Raw genomic sequence first — 22,434 nt, forward strand, 5'->3', positions numbered from 1 at the left:
CCATAGATGGTGAGCTCCCCCAAGGGAAAATCCACAGGGATCTTTCCTAGAAAGACTCCAGTGTGGCTGGGGAAAGGGCAGAAATCCCAGGCCTCCCTGTTCTGCAAAACAACAAAATATCTAAGGGTATAAAGAGAGAAAGGGGTGTTGTGGTCCTAGCAGTTTCCTCTGGCCAGATGCCAGGCATGCCAGGTCCCCGGAGTCTGTTTGCCTGTGTTGTGCCAAGACCCTGCTGCTTCTCCCTCCCCGACTCCCACCCACTCACATGGATGAGGGCTGCCTGCAGAGCTGGGGGAGGGGAAGAAGGCTGCTGGCTGGCCTGCCTCCTCCTGCTCTGTGAAGGCAGCTCCACACCCCCTGCCCTCTCCACCCCCACTAGCTCTATGGATGCTAATGAAGTAGACTCAGTGGATATTTATTTATGCAGGAACCAAGAAAAAATGGCCTTGAACCCATATTAATGAATCCATTCAAGTCAGGAAGAACAGCCAAGGATGTCAGTGCTTTTAGTACAGAAAAGTTAACACATGGAAGCTCAGAATTGGGTTCTGGGCACTTGGGCTGCTACTGCCGTCTGGCTATCAGCTGGTGGGGTTCAAGATGCTCTGAGGCTGCAAGTCAGTGTGCCTCCAGCACTCCCTGTGCACAGTGTATTAGTTTAGGTAATGATAGCTGCTGTTGCAGACAAATTGAAAGTGTACCAGGGCTCAAACACAATAGAAGTTTATTCTTTATTCACATAAAGCCCCAGATGGATGTTCCTGATGGCCAGTGGCTCTCCTTCAGACCATGATTCAGTTATGCAGGCCTTTCCATCTTGTGGCTCTACTATCTCCAACAGGTGGCTTCCAAGAAGTTCTTGTGCATCAAGCTGAGGTAAGGAGAAAGAGATTAGAGAACCATGTAAGGAAGGTTTGTTGAAAGTGGTGCACATCACTTCCACCCACATTCTGTTGGCTAGAATTCAGGCACCTGACTATCCCTAACTGCAAGGGAGTCTGGGAAATGTAGTGCAGGCAAAAGAGGAAGTAGGTATGGTAAACATCCAGCCAGACAGTCATAGATGAAATACAAGGTGTGGCAAAAGTAGGTTTACAGTTGTGAGTGTGTGAAACACAGGTTATTCTTTTACAGTGTTATTATTTATTGTATTATTTTCCCTGTGAACAACTGTAAACCTACTTTTCCCCCAACCTATATATTCCTGGGGAGGCTGGTAGTGAAGCCCTGACTGGGATGCAAGCTGGTCCTGAGGTGTAGGAAAGGAAAGTTGGGCTCCAAGAAGAAATGAGAGTACCCGTGTCCTTCAGGGTGAGTAATGGCTGGCTGCTCTGGTAATGGTGAAGGGGGAAGTTCAGGGCTTGGCCTGCCTCAGGTACAGAAGATCAAGGAATTCCAGGCTCTGGCCAGAGGTGAGAAGACACTTCCCCTTCTTCCTCTCCTCCTGCCTTCCCTGCCCCCACATATGGAGCCAGGAACCTTTGCCCTATCTTTTCCTTACCACCCCAGACCTGCCTTCTCTGCATTGAATGTTGTTCACATTCTAGGAAACTCTTTCCCTCCCTCCCATCAAAACAACCATACCCTGGGGACTCACAGATCTGTTCTGGGGAAAAAAAGGACCAAAAAAACCTACAAACCAATTCACACCAAGATGATACTGATCTGCTGGGTTGCTGAGAAATTGAGAAGAGAAAATGAATGTAAAATACCTAGCAGGGTGCCTGGCACATAATAAATAAATCTTAATAAATCATTTATTTATATAAGCTCATGAGTGTGTAGAAGAGAGGAGAGAGAGAAGGAGGAGCTAGCACAGCCCTGCCAATTAATGTCCTTTCTCCTCCTCTCAACCTTCGTCAGTACTGCATTATGGCCTCCATCAGAACCTCTGAAGACATCAAAATTGTGTTGGTTGAGTTGGTTATCCTTTGGGGCACAAGGTTAATTGTTGAATGGAAATTTGTAACACCCTTTGGATGAGGCAGACAGCTTTCTAATGTTCACAGTACCCCGTCTCTCCTTCAAGCCCTCCCCAGCCCTGTGCTTCAGCTGCCCAGCCTGCTGCCCAGTTCCACACTTTTCCTCTTGTGCCTTTCCTCCTATGCTTCTGCCCCACCCCCACTCCATCATCTCCTCTGCTGAAATCTTACCCATGTGGCCAGGCCCAGCTCACATGTCACTTCCAGGAATAAAGGTTTAATGACTGAACTCAGATGTGGAGCAGGTGAGAAAAAAGGAGGATCACCATGAATCTTGCTTTGGGGATCCACCTTGGGTATTAGAGGGACAATAACTAACCTCTTTCAACTCATCCACCATGGGAGTACAAGCATACATTCCAGGAGAATTCTCCTCCACCAAAGAAAATAGGAAATAATGCCTATAATCTTCATTGACAGCTAGCCAGATGTTACACAGCAGCTTTTACTTGCCCCACCCAAGCTGTTTATGCTGTATTAGCTGCATCCACCATACTTGCTTTAAAATAATAAATATAATGAGTTCATTAGACTTCAAAAGACTGACCAACCCTAAGATTCTTCAGAATGCATTGTTCTGCTTTTGAGAGAGCTCACCTCCAGCCACAGGGGTGCTTCTGACAAAACAATTCCAGAAAGCAGGCTCCCTGTTTAAAAGATGAGCACTCTCCACCCTCTTCTTCCTGCATTGTCTGCGTACTTCTTGGGCTGAGGTTATTATTATTGTTATTTTTAGGCAGTGTGCAGCTGATAAAGTGAAGTAGTGTATGTTTATTGATTGTTTTTTGGTCCCTGAGTTGGAACACAAGATCACCAGAAGAGACAATCCTTCTGTGACTCATCTCAGGAACATCTTACATTCTAGCCAGCACAAATATGATTAAAAGAACTCTCTTGAGGGCCCCAAAGGAACACATTAGCCAAGCAGTCAATCTCTGGACCATCTTGCTTTTGGAAAGAGAGCCATTCCTGGCCTCCTTTTGTGCCTGGCTCTTCATGGGATCTCGAGGCACACTTCTTGTGAACTGATGCCTCTGTTCACACACCAGGAACTTCATGAGTATGTACCTCCAGGGTCCAGAAATTTTAGCAGTACCTGGACTTGTCCTTACATCATGGTACTTCATAGTCCTTACTTACCCTCTTACTGAACTAGCTATCTCCTGCAACTCTGGTTTCTGTCTTACCAGGCTTGGAAATTATCATAACAGAGTGTCTTCTTCACAGAGGTCATAGAAAGTATCAGCAATTGGGGAAACACCTTGTCATGGTGGCCTGACTTGGTGACATTTGTGTCTTCACATAATAACCACTGGAACTTTCTAGGGCATGGCTGGTGTAAAGCAAATATGGTTGGTGCTTTGCCCTTATGTCCCATGGGACTCTATATCTCAGGGGTGGGGAACGTCTGGCCCGCAGGCTGTATAAGGCCATGAAATCATTTGGCCTGGCCCTGCCAAGGCATTAGGGGTGAGTCAAATGTTTAACCAAGTATAGCAGGCTAATTTTTAAGTTGATGATTTTGTATGGCCTGTAAATGATGTTATCAATATCCAAAGGGCCCTTGGCAGAAAAAAGGTCCCCCCCCCCTGCCATATCCCTGTTTATTGCAAATACCTGTGACTCTCCCTGAGGACTTCCTTTGTGTGTGTCTCAAAAGCACACTAGGCCTGCATGCTGGGCTAGCTGGAAGTGCCAATAAATTGACACATTCCAGGAGCTGCCCTTGATCAGTAATGGATGGGTTTTGGTGAATAAATGTGCCAACTCCAAGGCATGTGTTCTCCACTGTCTCCCAGCATCCCCCTGGAAAACTGATGAGCCCTTTCCCAGTCTTGCTGCTTCACTCTACTGGTGTTTTCTGTGATCTTCTCCCAAATAAACTACTTTCAGTCAAATAAGTCTATGGGAGGAGCCCTACTAAGATAACTAGCCAGTTGGATTCACCAAAAGCCAAGCTTCCTTCTTTACCCTCCTCACCATGTCTACCATTATTGGTGATAGTCTGTAAGTTTCCATTGTTGCTGTAGCACTGCAATAGCATGTTGTGCATGGGGTAGAGGGTATGTGGGGGAGAGATAATCCTTTGAGAGCCCCTAACTTATGCATAAAAGTCTGGTAAGACAGAAACCAGAGTTGCAGGAGGTAGCCAGTTCAGTAACAGGGTAAGTAAAGACCATAAAGTACTGTGACATAAGGACAATTCCAGATACTGCTAAAATCTCTGGACCCTGCAGGCACATACTCATGAGGTTCCTGGTGTGTGAACAGTGTTTGTGGATTGAGTCTATAAGGGAATGAAGAACCTACTTGCATTCACTTCCTCTCTTAGTTATGAGTGCTTGCAGGATGAGGCTATGTCACATCCCTTTTTAAAACCTCAAGTGCCTTTTAATGGAGCCAGCAAACTTGGTCATAGTTGTAGGCTCTTGTCTATATGGAGAGATTTCAAGACAATTAGGAAGGTCCCACCCCATGATTGGTATCTCAAATCCCTCAATTAGAGTTTCATTTGTTTGTCCATAGCTTTATCACTGATTGCATTATGTTTATTATGCCAATAAAGGAAACATAATTCTTGAACCTATCAGTCATAGACCTCAGTGAGAATGAGTTTATTAGCTTCTTTCTAGAAAACCCAATTTTGATGGGGGAACCCCAATTCTAACTGCCCGAGGAGGGGTAAGAGATAGACAAAAATAAAGATTAGGCACCAAAGAAAATAAATGTGTGTGTGTGTGTGTGTGTGTGTGTGTGTGTGTGTGTGTGTGTGTGTTTTCTAGGACTGACAGAACAGCTAAGTCACAAGTGAATGTGCTTGGTGGCTTTAAAGCATGGGAGAAGCTTCCCTCAAATTTGGATCACTTTCATTATGTGCCTGCTAGCACTGGTAAACACATTCATATTTTTCCCAATTTTCATTCTACTAAGCAGCTCCATTCCCACCTCTCCCCCCACAGCATTGCGCAGTAACCAACTGTTGTAGCTCAGCAGCGTCCTCTTGTGGCTAGCTGAATAATGCTCATTTGGTGTTTTCAATATAGCTTCTTTTATCTGTTTTACCACTTCCAGCTGAGCAGTCTCTTCCTTATTTGGACTTACACATACTTTTTAATCTTCTCCCCCTTTTTCCTTCAACTCTTGGCAAATTATCTTAGAAAATATCTTTTTTTCTGTCTTCCTCTTGTTCTTACCCTCTTCCTCTCTTCTTCCACCCCTCTCTTGTTTTTGTTCCTCTTGTGAGTGAAAAAATGACCCTAATCCCACTTCTGAGCAGGAGAGAAGAGCTACTTAGGCCCCTCTTGTCAACAACCAGAAGGAAAACTATAGGATCTAAGTGAAATTATATATCATAGCCAATCAGCAGTAACTTCAGAAACTTACAATGCTTGTGGGGGTGGAAAAATGCTTTCCCCCTCACCCTTGGAAGCTCTTCTGGCTGGTCTAATAATGAAATTAAAATGAGACAGATTATGTTATGGAGAAAATGACCAAATTTGTTACATATGTGCATATGTGGGTTCCCTAAAAATATGGGACCCCAGGATACATTGGGCAGTTCAGGCTTATCTACCATTCTAGACTAAGGAGAAGGAGGCAGGGGTCTGGGACTTCAAAGGGAAAGCAGGAAATTTACAGGTAGATGAGAAGGAGTAAATATTTGGTAAACAAATTCTTGCTGGGCCATCCAGAAACAACGGGAAACAGACTTACTTGGATCCTCCCTGTTGGCCACACTTAGTTCCTATGTGCTGAGGTGAATAGGCTGAGGTTCCCTTCCTGAAGCAGGGTTTTCTACCTGAATTTATTTTTTTTAAAATACTCACCAGAGTTTATATTTCCATTGATTTTTATTTTTTTAATATATTTTATTGATTCTTTACAGAGAGGAAGGGAGAGAGATAGAGAGTTAGAAACATTGATGAAAGAGAAACATCGATCAGCTGCCTCCTGCACATCTCCTACTGGGGATGTGCCCGCAACCCAGGTACATGCCCCTGACCGGAATCGAACCAGGGACCCTTCAGTCCACAGGCCGACGCTCCATCCACTGAGCCAAACCGGTTTCGGCTTCCATTGATTTTTAGAGAGAGTGGAAGAGAGAGGGAAAGACAGAGAGAAATATTGATGTGGGAGAAACACATCGATTTGTTGCCTCCTGCACAAGCCCCGACCAGGGCCCGGGCTGGGGAGGAACCTGCAATTGAGGTATGTGCCCTTGACCAGAATTGAACCTGGGACCCTTTGGTCTCACAGGCCGATGCTCTATCCACTAAGCCAAACCGGCTAGCGCTACCTGACTTTCTTTAGGCAGGTAAAGTAAGAGGTTAAAAACAAGCAAAAACACCAAAAATCTCTTCTTTAAATTGTTGGACTTTGTTTTCAGCTAGAAATAATCTGCATGCCAAGGTGATGCATTCTGAGGAGGCTCATTCTGGACCCCAACATGTTTGTGACTCCATATTTAAGCTACAAAAGGTTCTGGCTACCTCTTCTTCCTTTCCCAGCCTTTCAGTTTGAATGAGAAATAGTTTTTTTTAATATTTAATTATTTTCCTTTTCATTTCCAATGCTATAAACCATGGCTTTCTATTTTCAATGTAAATGTTCAATATTTCAGCTATGTTGGGGATTAAGTGAGTTTTTGTAGAAACCTTACCATCAGATGTAACATTAATTCTTTAGTAAATGTCTTCCCAGTTCTTAGCAGCTGATTTTAAAATGAATCTTTGAACAAACAGGGTTTAACTTGGGAACTGAATGTACAAACCTATTGGGATCATTATGCTACTTAAGATGCTCAGAGGAAATTTGAGCAGTGGGTCTGATAATGATGGCAATGACTCTGGTGATAAGATGACAACAATGATAATGATGATAGTGGTGGTGGTGGTGATGGTGATGATGATGATAGCTATATTTTACTGAGCACTTTCCATGTGCCAGGCACTGTGCTAAGTACTTTACATAGGTTATTCCCTACAACCATCCCAGCTCTTTTTTAATCCCTATTTTGCACAGAGGCTTAGAACTAACTTGCCCAAGGTCACACAGCTCAAAAAGGTAGGCAGAGCTGAAATTTGAACCTAGGTCTGTCTGAGTTCAAAGCTTATAATTCTGACCACTCTCACAGGGTGTCCAGGGTGAGGCTGGCACTGTTTCTGTGCCAGTGATGTGAGGGGCCCACATGCACTAGAATAAAGGGAAAATCTGAACTCCAGTCCTTTGTACTTCACAAATCTACACCCCTTCCTTCTAGTTGACCCCTTAGACTCTATTTCTGGCACACTAGTCTCTGGAAAATGTCCTGCTAATGACACGAGATTATAAACAGCCCTTTTCCCAGAACAAAAATTTAACCTTTGCATCTCAATCTAATTAGAAGTATTTTTTTTTCTTCCAGAAGCAGGTTTCACCCTGCTTTTTTGTTCGGTGGGTAGAGGTTTCTCTTTTGCCAGAGAAATCTCCAAAAAAAACATAGCTTTTTAAGGCAACAGACCTTGGCCTGAGACCTTAAATGTGACCTCTGCCTCTGCACAAGATGGCTGCTCCGGCAGCAGCACCTGAGGTTTGTTGGGGGTTCTGCATGTACAGCTGAAGGCTCTGAGGCCTTGGCTGGATCCAGGAACAGATACTCACTGACTCTCACAGCCCACTATCCAAGTGAGTGTGCCCTACCACACAGCAGTTCTTCATGGTTTTTCTCCTGTGATTCTGAGATGCACCTCTCACCTTCCACTGAGGTTCACCAGGACTTTAGAAGGGCACTTCTTTTCCTTTAGTTTCAGAGGCAGCCCTCTCTGGAGAATAAGCATTTCTCCTCTATCTTAGAGAGGTCCCTGCACCAAAGTATTTTTCCGCTGCTGCCTAGGGGCTAACATTCTTCTTTAAAGACTGTTCCTTTACCTCTGCAAGAAAAATGGGCCTTGAAGGAGCCCTGTTAGGAGCAAATAACCCTGGCAGAATACCAATTTGGGAATTGAGCTGAGAGAGGGCAATGAGCCTATGAAGAAAACAGCGCCAGGGTGGAGGAATAGGAAATGCCTGCTTGGCACACAGTAGGTACTCAGATAATTTTTGAAAGGATAAATAAATGAATGGATGTGAACCTGGTTCCCTATTCTAGTCCTACACCCAGGCCTGCAAGGCCCCAGGGTTGCCATAGGTTCTTTGTGAGCAGGCTGGAGGTCATCAGGAATATGAAGTGAGATTAGAAATGCAAAGATAGCTCACACTCTCCACCTGGGTGAGAAAAGAGGCAGGGCAGTCTCCTATATCCCTCTTGTGCTCTGGTGGAATCCAGTCAAGGCCACCAACAGAAAACCAGGCCTGTGAGCTGTTGGTTCTAGTTGTGAAAATTTCCCTGTATTCTTCTGATTTGTCCAGCTTTATTATCTCTCTTTTCAACCAGATTTGCACAAACCTATTTACTTGCTGAGGCCCAGCCCTAACCTGAGACCCAGCAGAGACCACATAGTAGGTACGTTTGGCATATAGTAGGATGTCTTTAACCCACAGAGACTGCCCTGCGATGGAAAGGTTAGTCCCAAGAGAGACAGACCTTGCTCTGACTGAAGCTGAAGAGGTCTTCTTATCTTCTCCTTTTCTTTCAGCCTTCCCTCCACTGACCTTGTTTAAAGACAGACCAGAACTCTGAGAAGAACCCATCTTAGTTCTCCAATGTCTCAGTCTTCAGCATTCCTGGTCCCTCCCTACAAGCTGCTCCCCTCATACCCCTGTGGCCTAGCCTTCAAAGTTCCAAGGGTGGGGGAGGGATCTTCTTAGTGGTCATGGGAGTGGCCCAGCCAGACCCACCCCAGTTTTGCCCTTTCCCCCACCCGCCTGTGTACTTTCCTTCTTCTCTCAATTCTCCCAGAATGCCCACACTTAACTTACCCATCCTTCATGGTCCACAGCAATTCCTAGAAGGCTAGGCTTGACTCCTCAGTAGACACTACTCTTGGGAGGCCTGAGTTAACTTTCCACCCCACCATGAGAGTAGGGCAGTATCCCATGTTACAGAAGAAGAAACTGAGTCCCAGGACATAAAATGTCTTTCCCACAGTCATAAAAAGCTTGTGTGTATACTAGTATGTATCTTGAATTTCATCTCTTCTATTTCAATCTCTTGTCTATTAGGTATCACAGACTCAAGGATTTATTTCATCTTTTTTTTTTCATCAATAACCTCACCCATAAAACTCTGTTTGACATTATTTTTGTTGTTTAAAGTATTACAAATAGTAGTACATATGTCTCATTTTTCCCCCATTCCCCCTGGCCTCCCCTACCCCCCAACCCATGCCCTCCCCCTTCCCCCAGTGTCTGTGTCCATTGATATCCTTATATTCTTACCATTTGAAATAGAATGGATGGAACTGGAGAGCATTATGCTAAGCGAAATAAGACAGTCAGAGAAAAATAAATATCACATGTTCTCACTCATTTATGGAATATAATGAACATCAGAAACTGATGAACAGAAATAGATACAGAGACAAAGAAGCATCGAACAATCTGTTTGACATTTTGACAATTGAATCAGACCATCTCACATTCTTTGGTGTTCAGTGCTGGTAAAGATAGAGATTTAGGAAGGGACCCCTTAGGCTGTGAACTCTACAATCTCTGAACCTCATGTAACCTCCAAACCTTAGCTTCCTGCTCTGAAAAATAGGAGGAGTAAACTGGACCAATGACCCCAAGACTTTTTCAGGCAGGGGGACCCTGGAACTCTCACTGGGTCTTGAGAGCATCATCTCTCTGACTGAGTTGCAACTTTTTCACTTTTGCACTCCTATCAGAAAAAAAGAATCGCACATCCCTTCAACATATTATTAAATTATATGTCTTCCTGTATTTATTACATATGTCATAAAATAGAAAATTGGAATAAAAAGGATAAAGTCATAAAATGAACGTAACTAAGTTTTATGGAAACCCCCGGATTATCTTACCCCACTCTCTGGGAAAGCCTTGGTGTTCATTGGCCAGTTCATGATGCCCACGACTTCCTCTGTCTGACTTACCCACCTCTTTCATTTTTTCACCAGTATTACATAAAAGCAAAGATTTGCACTCTATTCTCTCTGACAGAACTTCCCCACAGCCACTATTTATTCATCTTCATGAAGGTGACACTCAGTCATAAACCGCATGGCCACCACTGTTTTAATAAATTAACATGTTTGGGAGCTCATTTTCAAAGCTAACCTGGGTAGTCATATTCCTTTTGGAAAGCTGTGTAGATCTCTGGGTGTAAAAGACAATTGGCCATAAAGTGGGTGACTATTTAGTGTATTCTTTGTATTGTAAACAAATTGGGAAGACATTCATGTGGTAATTATGTTCACAACTTCAGTAGAAAGGCCCTGTGCTGATGTTTAAAGTTCAGAAAATGTAATCACTAGGGCAAGTAATTGACAATTATTACACCTTATTGGGAGAGCTAAAGCATTTTTAACCCAGTTGGAATTACCTATTAGATATTTAGTGCATATCAGGTCCTGAATGGTGAAACCATATCCATGTTGTATTAAAGGATGAAACTTATGTTTTGTTTATTTAACTACTAGTAAGTGGCTGGTAATTTTTATATAGAATTGGGTCAGTCATTGAGAATATAGCTGATATACAAGATAGAAAGTAGAAAATAGACTCAGAATAGGGTGTTGTTGGAAGAGGGTAGGATTCTTAGCAGAGAGTCCCAGGAAAGTCATCTCATCATCTCTTGGGGCTGGGAGACATGGGGAGACACTGTGAGCCTGTGGGGAACTTGAGGGAGCTTGAGATGGATGGCTTTTGTGTTTTCTGTGAAGCATGAAGCAAGGTCAGCCACAAAGAAGAAGGTTGGCTGACCAGCTGCCTTATTCTCTGGCCTTTGGATGAAGGGTTCCCGTCTTGACTACATATTAGAATCACCCAGGGAATTTTTAAAATCCCCAATGTCCTAAAAAACTCCAATGCCCCAGCTGTACCCCAGACCAATTAAATCAGTCTTGGTGGTGGAACCCAGGTATCAGTATTTTTTAAAGTTCCCAGGTGATTCTAAGTGCAGCCACGTCTGAGAACCAATGCTAAGCCAGAACTTGTCAGATATTAATGTGCACACAAATCACCAGTGCTTGCTGGTATGCTGATTCTAATTCAGGATGTTTGAGCGGGGCCAAGCTCTCAGGAGATGCTGCTGCTGCTCCAAGGACCCCACTTTGAGCCACAAGGATAGAGATGACCCAATTTTGACCTGAAATGACTGATAACTGCCTACAGGCTCCACAAAGCAAAGCTGTCGAGATTCTACAGTTGGAACACACTTATCTTCAGAGAATTATCAGAATATATACATATATTACATGAGGCTTATTTTAGTGGAAGAGGAAAGCAGGCCATATCGACAGGCCATTGGGGTTGAAGGGAGCATCACCAGGAGCAGGGCCAGGGTCCCAGGCCTTTCCAGAATTCCTATATTGGGATAGAGGCCAGAGGAGGAAACTTTGAAGCTCACACTGGGTCGGCTGGTTTCTGGGGGTGGAATCTGTCCATGATAGCCCTTATCAGTAAGATGGCTTCCCTTGAGGCTGAGTTCACCTTTCCAGAGACCTCACTCCTCTAGTCCTAGGGTCCTCACAGGTCCCCCAAAAAGGCAATTGCCTCTGCCTTGAGTTGCTATGAGGTAACTAACCCCTGCCCACCATACCAAGTACTCATTCCTAAAACATTTGTGCAGGAGGGCTTTCTGCTGTGGACTGGGGGCTTGTGGTCATCTTGATAGCTGCTTCTGTGGTGCAGATGCATTCAAATCACCAAATAAAATCAGTCCCCTCTCAGGAACACGATCTTTGAGAGAGATTCTCAACATGCCCCAGTGCCATTGTCCCAATTTCCACCTCAGAAACAGGTTTTGCCTGAGATAGTCTCAGGGACCCTACCGTGGATCAGTGGGGGTTCACAGTCAAATCCTGAAGTTCCTTCAGTTTGAGTTTGTGCAGGCATTTCAGGGGGCCCGTGAGATCATTTAGGATGTGGCTGAAGGCATTAAGAATGAGAGTATTAGGTTGTTTGTGTGTGTGTATGAGAGTGTGTGTGTGTGTGTGTGTGTGTGTGTGTGTGTGTGTGTGAGAGAGTTAGAAAGTGTCAAATGCCCACAGTGAGAAAATAGATGGACTCTAGGACCTGGACAATAGTTAATTTATCTGAGTGGTCAAGTGTTTTCACTTTTTAAATTAAGCCATAAATGAATCCTCATATAAAAATGTCCACTTATATGGAAGCCCATAGAGTGAAATGAGTGCTTTGTGCAATGCTCTGAAAGCAGCAGGCCCGAGAGGTAGGCATGGCTGGTGGAAATGTGTGGTGGGGCACAAAAGCAGGGTGGGTCACTGACTGAAGTTAGGCCTCAGGTCATCTTCTTCAGACTATAAATCCTTATAAGGAAAGCAGCACACATGTGGCTTTGCTTGGTTCTTTTTCTGGGTATGTCAGAGAAACACAGGAACCCAGGATGAATTCATAAACACTCACCCCTGTCGGACTTCTTTCTGTCCACAAAGTGCTTTTGCATCCACTGTCTCCTTGGAGGCTTCTACTGGCTGGTGAAGGTAGGTGGCTGCCATGTTACCCTCCATGATTCCTGTGGGGCCTGGCCCTCTGCTCTTTCCACAATGAGTGTGGTGACATCCGTTTTCATTGGCCTCAGGGGAGTTTTAGTTAGCCTTTCAGGGCTGCAGTTTCCTCATCTATAAAAAGAGTCAGGAAGAGGATAGAAATGTAAGCTTTAATGCTCCTTCCAGTCTTAAACTGCCATGATTCTATAAATTGTGGGCCTATAGCAAGAGCCTGGGCATGAGAAGACCAAGCTCAGAAGGGTATAGATATTCATTCATGCTCTCCTTCATTCTGAGCACCTGCTATTCACAGGTACAGATATAAAGATGAGGTGGTGAGACAGTTCTTTCCTCCTGAAGACACGAGTAAATAGGCAATCCCAGTATGAAGAGAAGGTCAGGACTAGACAAGGATAAGCCGGGGTTCTGTGGGAGCTCAGTGAGTTGGGGGATGTCTCAGAGGATAAGACCCCAAAGTCTAATAGGTGAGCAGGAGTTTTCTGGGTAATGGCAAAGGCCAAAGAGGGCTCCAGACTGAGGGGAAGATCCTGGGATAATCCACCCCTGGCACACTTAGTTCTTTGTAATAGTAAGATGAGGGGTTTAGGTCTCTGAGACCAACTGCTGCCCCAGACAGTCCCATCCCAACTCCCCATCTACCCTGGGCCCTGAGGCTTTTCCCCAGCGTCTCCATCCAGGAGGCACATGGCTTACACTGGGCTACACCCAACCCCTAGTCCCCAGCCCTCCCTCCCCAGCCAAGGGCCAAGAGGGTAAGAGTCTCCTGAAACCTGCAGATCCAGATTGCCCACTTCTCACTGCCATGTTGCCTTGTTAACCAACCTGCCCCACACTTCTAGTGGTAATGGGCACAGGAGAATGGGTGGGTGACTTCATTTAAATCCATTTGCCAACAATGTTTTAAAACTCCAAATAAAATGTCCCCAGTAGCCTCTGAAGAAATCACTGCCCCCTTCTGCTTGAGCACTAGTTGGTGGCTCTTGAAACACTCCTTGATTTGACTAACTTCTCTGCGCACCCCACACCCCATCCTGATCAGCATGGAGGACAGGCCTTCTCATTCTCTCTAGTTATTATCTTACTTCATGGCTTATCTGAGGGAGAGAGACTTCCCCTTTGAACCTGCATCCCAGAGCTGGTTGTTATTCTCAGGGCATGCTCTGCCCATACTGGGTGCACTCAGGCCCCCCATCTGCTGTCCCCTAGTTAAGGTGCCTGCTAGCAGGATGAATGACAGGGCAGGAGGAGCAGGGAGAAAGAGGTACCTGGTACCTGGTGGAGAGCTGGGACTCACTGCTGGAGGAAAGGCAATATCAGCAGGGGGTGGCTTTCTAGAGAAAGGGCTAGGGTGCTCTCAGGGCTTACATTGGCTGAATCATCAGACAGGTCCAAAGCTATCATGCGGAAGGAGGCGGAAGTGAGATTTTGTCCCTTTGTCCCTAAGGTGCACACTGCTCACCCCCACTGCATTGTGCCCTGTCCTGCAATCCATCTGGCCTCAGTCCTGTTCACAGAGACTTGAGGCCCTGGCAAGGGGGTCTGATGGCCTCCCTGGAACTCATGGATACTGACTTACCCTCCCACCCACATGACATCTGTCTCAGGAAGGCAGGGTGTGGTAGATGGGTAACTAGAAGCAGGCTGAGAAAATAGAGGCCTCCTAGCCATCCCCTAACACAACCATAGCCTCTTTGGGCTGCACTCACTGCCCAGGGATAGGAACTCTGGGGATCCTTCAGCTCCTTCCCCGACAAAAGGGACTGAGGAGGTCCCTGGTAGAAAAAAGAGATGAGCAAATAGTTCAATGACTTTCTGAAAGGAACCTGGCCACTACTTTGAATAAATGTTATTCTCAAGCACTCTCTCGCACACACCTCTGCAGGGAACTGCACTTGGTGTTGAATGAGGAACTATAGGGGCCTCTCTGCCAAGAAACAAAATGCATGGAGGGGTGTTTGTGGCCCTCACAGCTTCCACAGGGAAAAGGAGCCTGGAATTGACCCTGAATTCTAATCCTCCTCACACTCTGAGCAGGAAGGTTCCAGGGAAGTTGCAGGCCCAGTACCAGGGCTTTTGTAGGAAGAAATGAGAGCTGGCACCTAAGCTGAATGTGTGTGCCAGGAGCAGGGGAAGGAGACATTGAGAAGTTGCTGTCTCTCCCTTGGTGGGGGGAGTGTTAAGGGAGGCAGAGAGGGAGGGAGGCCACCACATTTGGAAGGGTGGATAGGTACAGCCCATTATGACAAAAACAGTTTCACTGCTTGATTAATCCTAAGCCCACAGGAAACACAGAATATGACTTCTCTCAGTGACTTCCCTTGCAGGTCATCAGAAGCTACCTCAGATGGGTGGTCATGGGTGCCTTCTCTGACTGCTGTCCTTGTCCTTGCCAACCCCACCCAGCTTCTCTTCAGCCTTTTCTCACCACTTCCTGAGAGTTATGGCCAGTAAGAGGGATGGGGCAGACCCTACTGGAGGAGATCTTAGGTTCTCAGGGCCTTCGCAGGGCTGCTAGCGAGTAGCCCACAAAGCTTTGTTCTGCTGATGTTGCTGCCTCTTCTGGCATAATTTTGATGCCTTCTAATGCTAGCAAATCTCTGTCTAATCAAAGGCATGTGTCCACACTAGACTGTAATCTACTTGAAGGCAGGAACCTTGTCTGTCTGGCCCATGACAGCATTTCTAGCCCCCAGAAAGTATTAGTATGCAGTAAGCATTCAACAAATTAATTGGTTAGTTGAATGAATGAATGCCTGCATGCAGCAATGAATGGATGGTGTATTGGAAATATGGTGCTTTCTGGACTGAATCAGGGAGAATTCCTCTCAGGAAAAACAGGCCCTGCAGCTTGGGCAAGGTCCCTCATCTTCCTGGGGACAGGCTGCCTCCCTACTCTGCCCCAAGTGCACTATTGGCCTGCATGCTGGGTCACCTTGTGGTTTCCAGAGGGCACTTTGCCCCTAAAGAGTCAGGCTCTGGACGCTTCCTCAGAGGCACCACAGTGCACCCTGCCAAGGGCATCATCCACCAGTCTTCCTCCACAAAGTGATGCTTTGCATAGCATCCTTCCTCTTGCCTTCCCCTCCTCATGCTTCACAGAAACTCCTTGTTCTCTGCATTTGACACATTTGAATGATCTAGAAACATCACAGAGTTGTTCATTTGTTAAAGATGCTTCCTGTAGCAATGTCTTGTTTGTTTATTTCTAATCCCATGATGTGCTGGGCCACCTCTCTTACTTGTTTTTGAGGTTGTGCTGGTAACTTGGTGGTGAGCAAGGAAAGACTAGATGATCACAGGACTAACGTCTATACAGTTCAGAGAGGTGAGGTCTAGAATCAGAGATGCAGAGTGAGACTGAGGATTATTGAATTATTATTGATCCCAACCAGACTCCAGGGCTGCACAGATCCTGGAGTTATACATGGTGCCTGCCTTCTCCATGGTAACCAGGCTAAATATGGAGGCGTTTCCATGGAGAGTCATATTGGCAGCTACAGCCCTGCTTCCTCCAGGAAGCACCTGTGCTGGGTTCTTTGGCCTCTCCAATGGCCAGTGCAATGGACATTAAGAGAGTGTATCTCACCTCTGAGCATGCTTGTTTCCAACAAGTGATTCATTTCTCCAGCCCTAGAATCATCAATATCCCCTCCTTTTGACAGCTAGACGTTAGGAGAGGTCACAGATCAAACAGATGGCGGCGAAAGTGACGTTGGATCCTATGAGCATTCATGCAAGTTTTGCATCTTCACTGGTGGAAAATTATGAAGAAAGGGGATGTCACTGGTAGGAGGGAGATGGTGAGACAACTGTAATGACTCTTCTCTAAGTGCACTGCTCTTCCCCTTATCAAGCCTCTTTTGGAATAATTATTACTACAGAGTTTTGTTTTTAATTTTTTTAAAAAAATTTCAATTACAGTTTTGGGATGGCCCTCTTCCATTTTCATAGAATATTCTAATGTGGTGGGGGTTTTTTCTGAAAGGACAGACTCTATTGCCTATTTGAATTTGAACAAGTCACATATCTGCATATCTTAACTGTCTGATATAGCAAAGTGGAATGACTCTTTGTGTCTGTTGAAGGCTGAGTATGATGGTTAAAATACTCTGTTTAACCCCACTTAGCAATTTAGTCATTACATCATCTCTGTTTATGTCAAAATCCTCTGTTAAATTGGGGCTCTTCACACACAGCTGATCACATGAGTGTGTTCGTATATATTAGGAAATGCCTATAACATGTATGTATACATAGAGAGATGAGTGTACTCCATGGTTAACTAAGACATGGAAACTTTTAAAAGATGTGAAGATAGCTCTTAGGGCAATTATAAATTGTCTCTGAAGGAAAATTCATATTGTGTGTTCTATGTTGCAGGTTGAGTGGCATCAAAGGTGAGTGATGGATGATCTGCAGTCACAGAACCTCTCCATGGACATGACCAACTCCTCTCCTGCCTTGGCCAATAACAGACTGGAGAATGGTATGGCCCAGCTGATCACCACAGAGGCCTGGAACATCAACTCCACAGACCTGGTAAAGAAGGCGCTGGTGACGGTGCCGGCCCCATCCATTCTGAACCCCCCAGCTGAGTCCCAGAGCGGCATGGCTCTAAAAGTGGCGGCCACTGTGTTGCAGCCCCTGTGCCTTGGGGAGACCCCGGTGGTGATGCCCATTCACATGCAGGTGGAGGGAAGCTCTGCACCTGAGCTCAACCCTAATGGCAATGCCACCTATGTTATGACCACACAGGGCCCTGTGCAGCTGCCTGTGGTGCTGGAGCAGCATGTCTTTCAGCACCTCAACTCCCCTCTGGTCCTGCCACAGGAGGCCCCATGCTCCTCCAGTGCCATCCACAACAACCTCTTCCAGGCAGCCGAGGACCCCGAGGCCCAGCCCCAGCTCCTGGACTTGCGCATCCCCAGCCAGCCACAGGAGCCCACATTGCCATTTGAAGCTGTGCTCCAGAATTTGTTTCCCTCACAGAGCACTCTTGGCTCCCCACCCTGTCAGCCTCCTCCTGGATATGCCCCTGTGCCCCCCCAGCCCTTTAACTCCCCCTTGTCCCCCCTGGTCCCTCCAGCCACCCTCTTGGTGCCCTACCCTGTGATTGTCCCCTTGCCTGTACCCATCCCCATTCCCATCCCCATCCCAGTGCCTCAGAGTTCTGAGTCCAAGTTCAGCCCCAGTTTATCCAAGCCGCCATCTTCCTTTGGCCTACACCCCTTTAAAGGCACTCAGACCCCTCTGGAGAAGGAGGAACTGAAGCCCTTTGACATCCTCCAGCCCAAGGAGTATTTCCAGCTCAACCGCCACACAGTCATCAAGATGGGGAGTGAGAATGAGGCCCTGGATCTCTCCATGAAGTCAGTGCCCTGGCTCAAGGCTGGCGCAGTCAGTCCCCCAATCTGCCAGGAGGATGCAGCCCTAGACCTGTCTCTGACAGCCCACCGGAAGTCTGAGCCTCCCCCTGAGACTCTGTATAATAGCAGCAGGTCAGTGGACAGCTCATGTCACAAGGTGCAGGAGAAACTGCACAGAGGCATGGAGATGCCCTTTGCCCCTGCCACACCCCACGAAGCCTCAGCCATGATGGATAGCCACCTGGGCAGCAGTGACACCACCCAGCCGTTCAGCCAGCCCAGCCAGCCCAGCAGCGAGGTCAAGGCTGAAAATAACATTGAGATGGTGAGCAACTCCCAGGCGGCCAAGGTGATTGTCTCGGTGGAAGATGCCATGCCTACTATCTTCTGTGGCAAGATCAAAGGTCTCTCGGGCGTGTCCACCAAAAACTTCTCCTTCAAAAGAGAAGATTCTGTATTTCAGGGCTACGACATCAACAGTCAAGGAGAAGAGTCCATGGGAAACACAGAGCCCCTTAGGAAACCTGTCAAAAGCCGGAGCATAAAATTCAAGAAAATGAATTCCCAGGAAATACACATGCTCCCGATCAAAAAACAACGGCTGGCCACCTTTTTTCCAAGAAAGTAAATAATGTGCGTGTGTTTTTTTAATTTTATGATTATAATATGGAGAAAGGTGCATTGGTTTTATAAAAAGGCATTTAAAACAAATTATCTTTGTTAATTATTTTGGGGGGTAATTCGGAAGCAGGAAGGCAAATTGGCTCTAGAGGCCCTGTAAGCTAGCATCATTTTCTTTTTTTTATTTTTGACTTTTCACAAATGAGTAAATAAGAGCAACCTATTTTTCAAGCAAATTGCACATTTTTTGCAGCTTTAATGGAATATTGGGTGAATCAGAAGGGTAAAAAAGCTATTTTCATTGCCACAAAGTGCTTTGATGATGTAATACCTAATAAAGGGTAGGCTGAATATTTCACAATAAATGTTTGTTTGCACTAATTGGTTACAGCATTCTATCATTTTTAAATTTTGCATTCCTTAACTGACATTGTTTGGCCCAAGCTGTTGCTTGTAAAGCACTACAAGTTCTCTGTGTTTAGAGACCTAAGCTCTTCAGGCATGTTGGGCAAAGAAGAATTCTATTGGCCTATGCCTCCAGACAAAGAGGATTAGGAATATGTATGACCTTGAACAAGTCACTTCCCCCTCTAGCTCTCAGTTTCTTCATTTGTAAAAATGTGGCAAAGGGTGTGGGGTTGGAGGAGTTGAGTTTCAAGTACCCAAGGCCACTTTCAGTTCACAGAGACCCTAGTGTGTAAAATTCTGTGTCTGAACGTTCTCTAATAGGATGGTTTTTAGCTGGAAATGACCTTATTTTCAAGGGCAATAAAAGCATTTTTCTGAATGACCAAAAGTCTTGAAAATCAAACATATTACTGAAGGCCACTCAGAAAGAGAGGAAAATTTGTTGCTGGTGGATGTGGAGATGTCTTACCAGTACAGTTTTCCGGGTAGGTAGATATTTGGGAGTAGGGTCTGAGAGGGAAGAGAAAGTCATTTCTTATTAGTTTAGCACAGTGGTTATCACCTGGGGTGGTCATGGCCCCCAGGGAACATCTGGCAATGCCTAAAGATACTTAGGGTTGTCACAGCTGGGGAAGAAGGTGCTGCTGGCACCTGGTGGGTAGCATCCCACAACACACAGGACAGCACCCACCAGAGAGAGCGATTCAGCCCAAATGTCACTGGTGCCATGGCCGAGAACCCCTGTTTACGCCATTTCTTGATAGGTAGAAGCGATGCAACTGGAAGGTGCATTATGCTCTCCTTGGACAGCCTAAAGCCAACCACACAAGTGAAGAACTGTGAGTGTGCATTTCAAATAGACTTGCTAGGTGCCACCTCACAGTTGTGTCTGGAATTGTGCTGGCAAGAGACTGATCATGGCATGCCTTCTTTTAAACTTAAAGCTCTTTCTTTCACTTTTTGCAATTAGTATGTATCCAGCTGTTACTGTGAACACAAACAGGAGGAAAAGCAGTTGCAAGGCTGTTCTTTTATTACCAGGCCTCTGTGTGTAAGATTACAGCTTTAGCTGGTCCTGTACCATACACCAAAAATGGCTTTTCTTTTTCCTGCTCTTTTCCTGTGTTGTTAAATTTTCTTTTTCCAGTGGGACATAATGATAAATAATGAAATAGCTGTTTTTATCAGGCTAACTAGTCGGTTCTTTTGCCCTAGCCAGACTCCATCCTTTCAGCATATACATGGTGCAGTCTTTTTCCATTTTCACTCCCATTGTGGATTTCCTGAGCATGGCATGTGTATTCTAGTTTCAAATACAACCAACACAAATGTGCCTAGGGACTAGCATTTCCCATCCACCTGAGATCTGTTCTCACCATGTTTGTGGTTGTTTCTGCTGCCCCCCACAGCATCAGGCAGTTGTTCTACACCAGCCAGCAGGATATTCCAACTTCACAGAGTACTGGCAAGAGCTGCTTCTTCGCCATCTTCAAGGAAACAGAATTCTCAATTTTCCATTTAGAAGCAAGTGCTTAAAGCTGAGTGACATACAGGTGGAAAAGAAGGCATTGGTAGGCTGTAATTACATTATAAAACCTCAAGCCACAGATTTCTCTTTGTTGTGTCTGGCAATGTCCTTTTCTCTTCAGATGTCAGCTCCAGTTGGGTGATAAATGTGGGCTCCACAGCCAACCCTTGGTGTTGAGCCACTGTGAGCTATCCCCCAGCCCTGGGATAGGTACCTGCAACAGGCCTCCCCACCCACCCCAGCTAACCTCATCCATGAGCCTTGCCATTTACCTCTGGGAGCTTCTTGGAGAGAGGCTGTTGTGGTGTTGCATTGGGATACTTGCCCATTGAGATCTGTGAAGGCTACCCCTAGAGTATTGTATTGGTACCAGGGTTGTACTGGGGCAGTATATCTTCTGCCTGCTCCCCTTCCCAGCCTTCGCTGGAGACAAGTCCACTTGGCTACGTGCATGTCAGGGAATCAAGAGGAGGGCAAAGTCTTGCTGTGGCCAGAGTGAGCCTAGCATTCCCTGATGGTTCAATGCCTTGCTTCTACTCCAGTCAGAAGTTTGCAGCCTGTCACACAAACAAATAAGAACCATCAGCCTGGAACCATGGTGCCTGGTCTGAGGCACATGATCCCCACAGGGCTCACAGAGTGGGCCACTGGCAAACTCTCAGGCCCCATCATTTTTTGGCTTGAGACAGGCAGCTATGGTGATCTTTACGTCTCCAACCCTCACAACTGTCTCCAGCTAACCCACTTACAGGCTTCTGTCATACAGGATTTCCATCAAGCTTTATCTCATGACCTAATAATTTCTCATCTCTACACACACACACACACACACACACACACACACACACACACAACAAACAAAACAACACAGCACCTTACTTACATCAAGCATTTACATAATGTTTGGGCCAACTAACCTAAAGAACAGCTTTTCAGAGTTGTTTAAAAAAAGAGGATTAGTCCCCAGGGATGTTGATATTTGCTATTTGCTCAGACTTGTCAAGATGGCTTCAGCTGGCTTCAGTTCAGAAATGATAAAAAATTGGAACAAGTTACAAAGATCCATATTTGGGGGTACTGATCTTGCTTATAAAGTAAAAACTAGTTGATTTGGAGGAAAAAAGAAAGATTTAGAGAGGATACAGTTAATGTCTCAACCAAGGAAGTCCTTGAGAGTGAGTTGAAAATTCTAAAGTGTGGTCAAAAATTTGTTTATATTTGAAGGCAAAACTCTCATACTTTAAGCATGAAAAAGTATGTTCTCAATGGTGAAAACTCCAAACAAAAGGAAGGAAGGAAGGAGGAAGGAAGAAAGGAAGGAAAAAAGGAAGGAAGGAAGGAAGGAAGGAAGGAAGGAAGGAAGGAAGGAAGGAAGGAAGGAAGGAAGGGAGGGAGGAAGGAAGGGAGAAAGGTAGCCAGCTACTGACAGAGCATGTCAATATAATCATGAATAATCATAAATAGCAAATTAATTTTAAAAAACAAGAAAAGATTTAGAGTCCATTTTAGAAGTGAGGAAATTGAGGCTCAGAAGAGTTTTCTGCTTTCGGTTTTTAAGCATCAACAACTCAAAAGTATGTACTTTGTGATGATTCTTAAATATTGGGTTTGAAGCCCAATGAACCCACAGGAATTTGGATCCTTTGGGGGCAAAAACCAGTATAAATTAGTGAAGAGTCTGAATTACAGATATTTTTCAATTATTTTCAAGACAATCCCAGTTAACTGGAATGCCCAGAGCACTTGGCACAATGATAAAGGGAGATTTTGAGCTGAAGGGTGAGGATGCCAAGCCTCTAAAAGCCACACTCAAAAGCTGCTAAGCTAAAAACTTGAACAGCAGGGGAAAAAGCATTAGAGGTCATTCTGGCCAAATTTACTCCTCATTAAATAAAAAAGGCAAT

At 45.4% G+C, this 22,434-nt stretch overlaps 1 protein-coding gene across 5 annotated transcripts in view; it reads left to right on the forward strand.

Annotated features, from left to right (window-relative positions):
- Window positions 1-18,975, forward strand: part of RAI2 (retinoic acid induced 2) — a 64,166-nt gene extending 45,191 nt beyond the window's left edge. Inside the window, exons 2-3 of one of the 5 annotated variants that reach the window (XM_005876608.2) lie at window positions 16,988-17,146; window positions 17,363-18,975. In XM_005876608.2, the coding sequence (XP_005876670.1) occupies window positions 17,012-17,146; window positions 17,363-18,601 (1,374 nt within the window). In that variant the 5' untranslated portion in view covers window positions 16,988-17,011 and the 3' untranslated portion in view covers window positions 18,602-18,975. Of the gene's footprint in view, window positions 1-8,394; window positions 8,464-16,387; window positions 16,408-16,987 lie in introns of those variants that run through there. The other 4 variants (XM_005876609.2, XM_005876606.2, XM_005876607.2 and 1 more) reach the window with 4 other exon arrangements.
- Window positions 18,976-22,434: the final 3,459 nt, after the last annotated feature.

This window comes from Myotis brandtii, unplaced genomic scaffold, assembly GCF_000412655.1.
Source record: "Myotis brandtii unplaced genomic scaffold, ASM41265v1 scaffold490, whole genome shotgun sequence".
In the NCBI taxonomy this organism is placed as follows: Eukaryota; Metazoa; Chordata; class Mammalia; order Chiroptera; family Vespertilionidae; genus Myotis; species Myotis brandtii.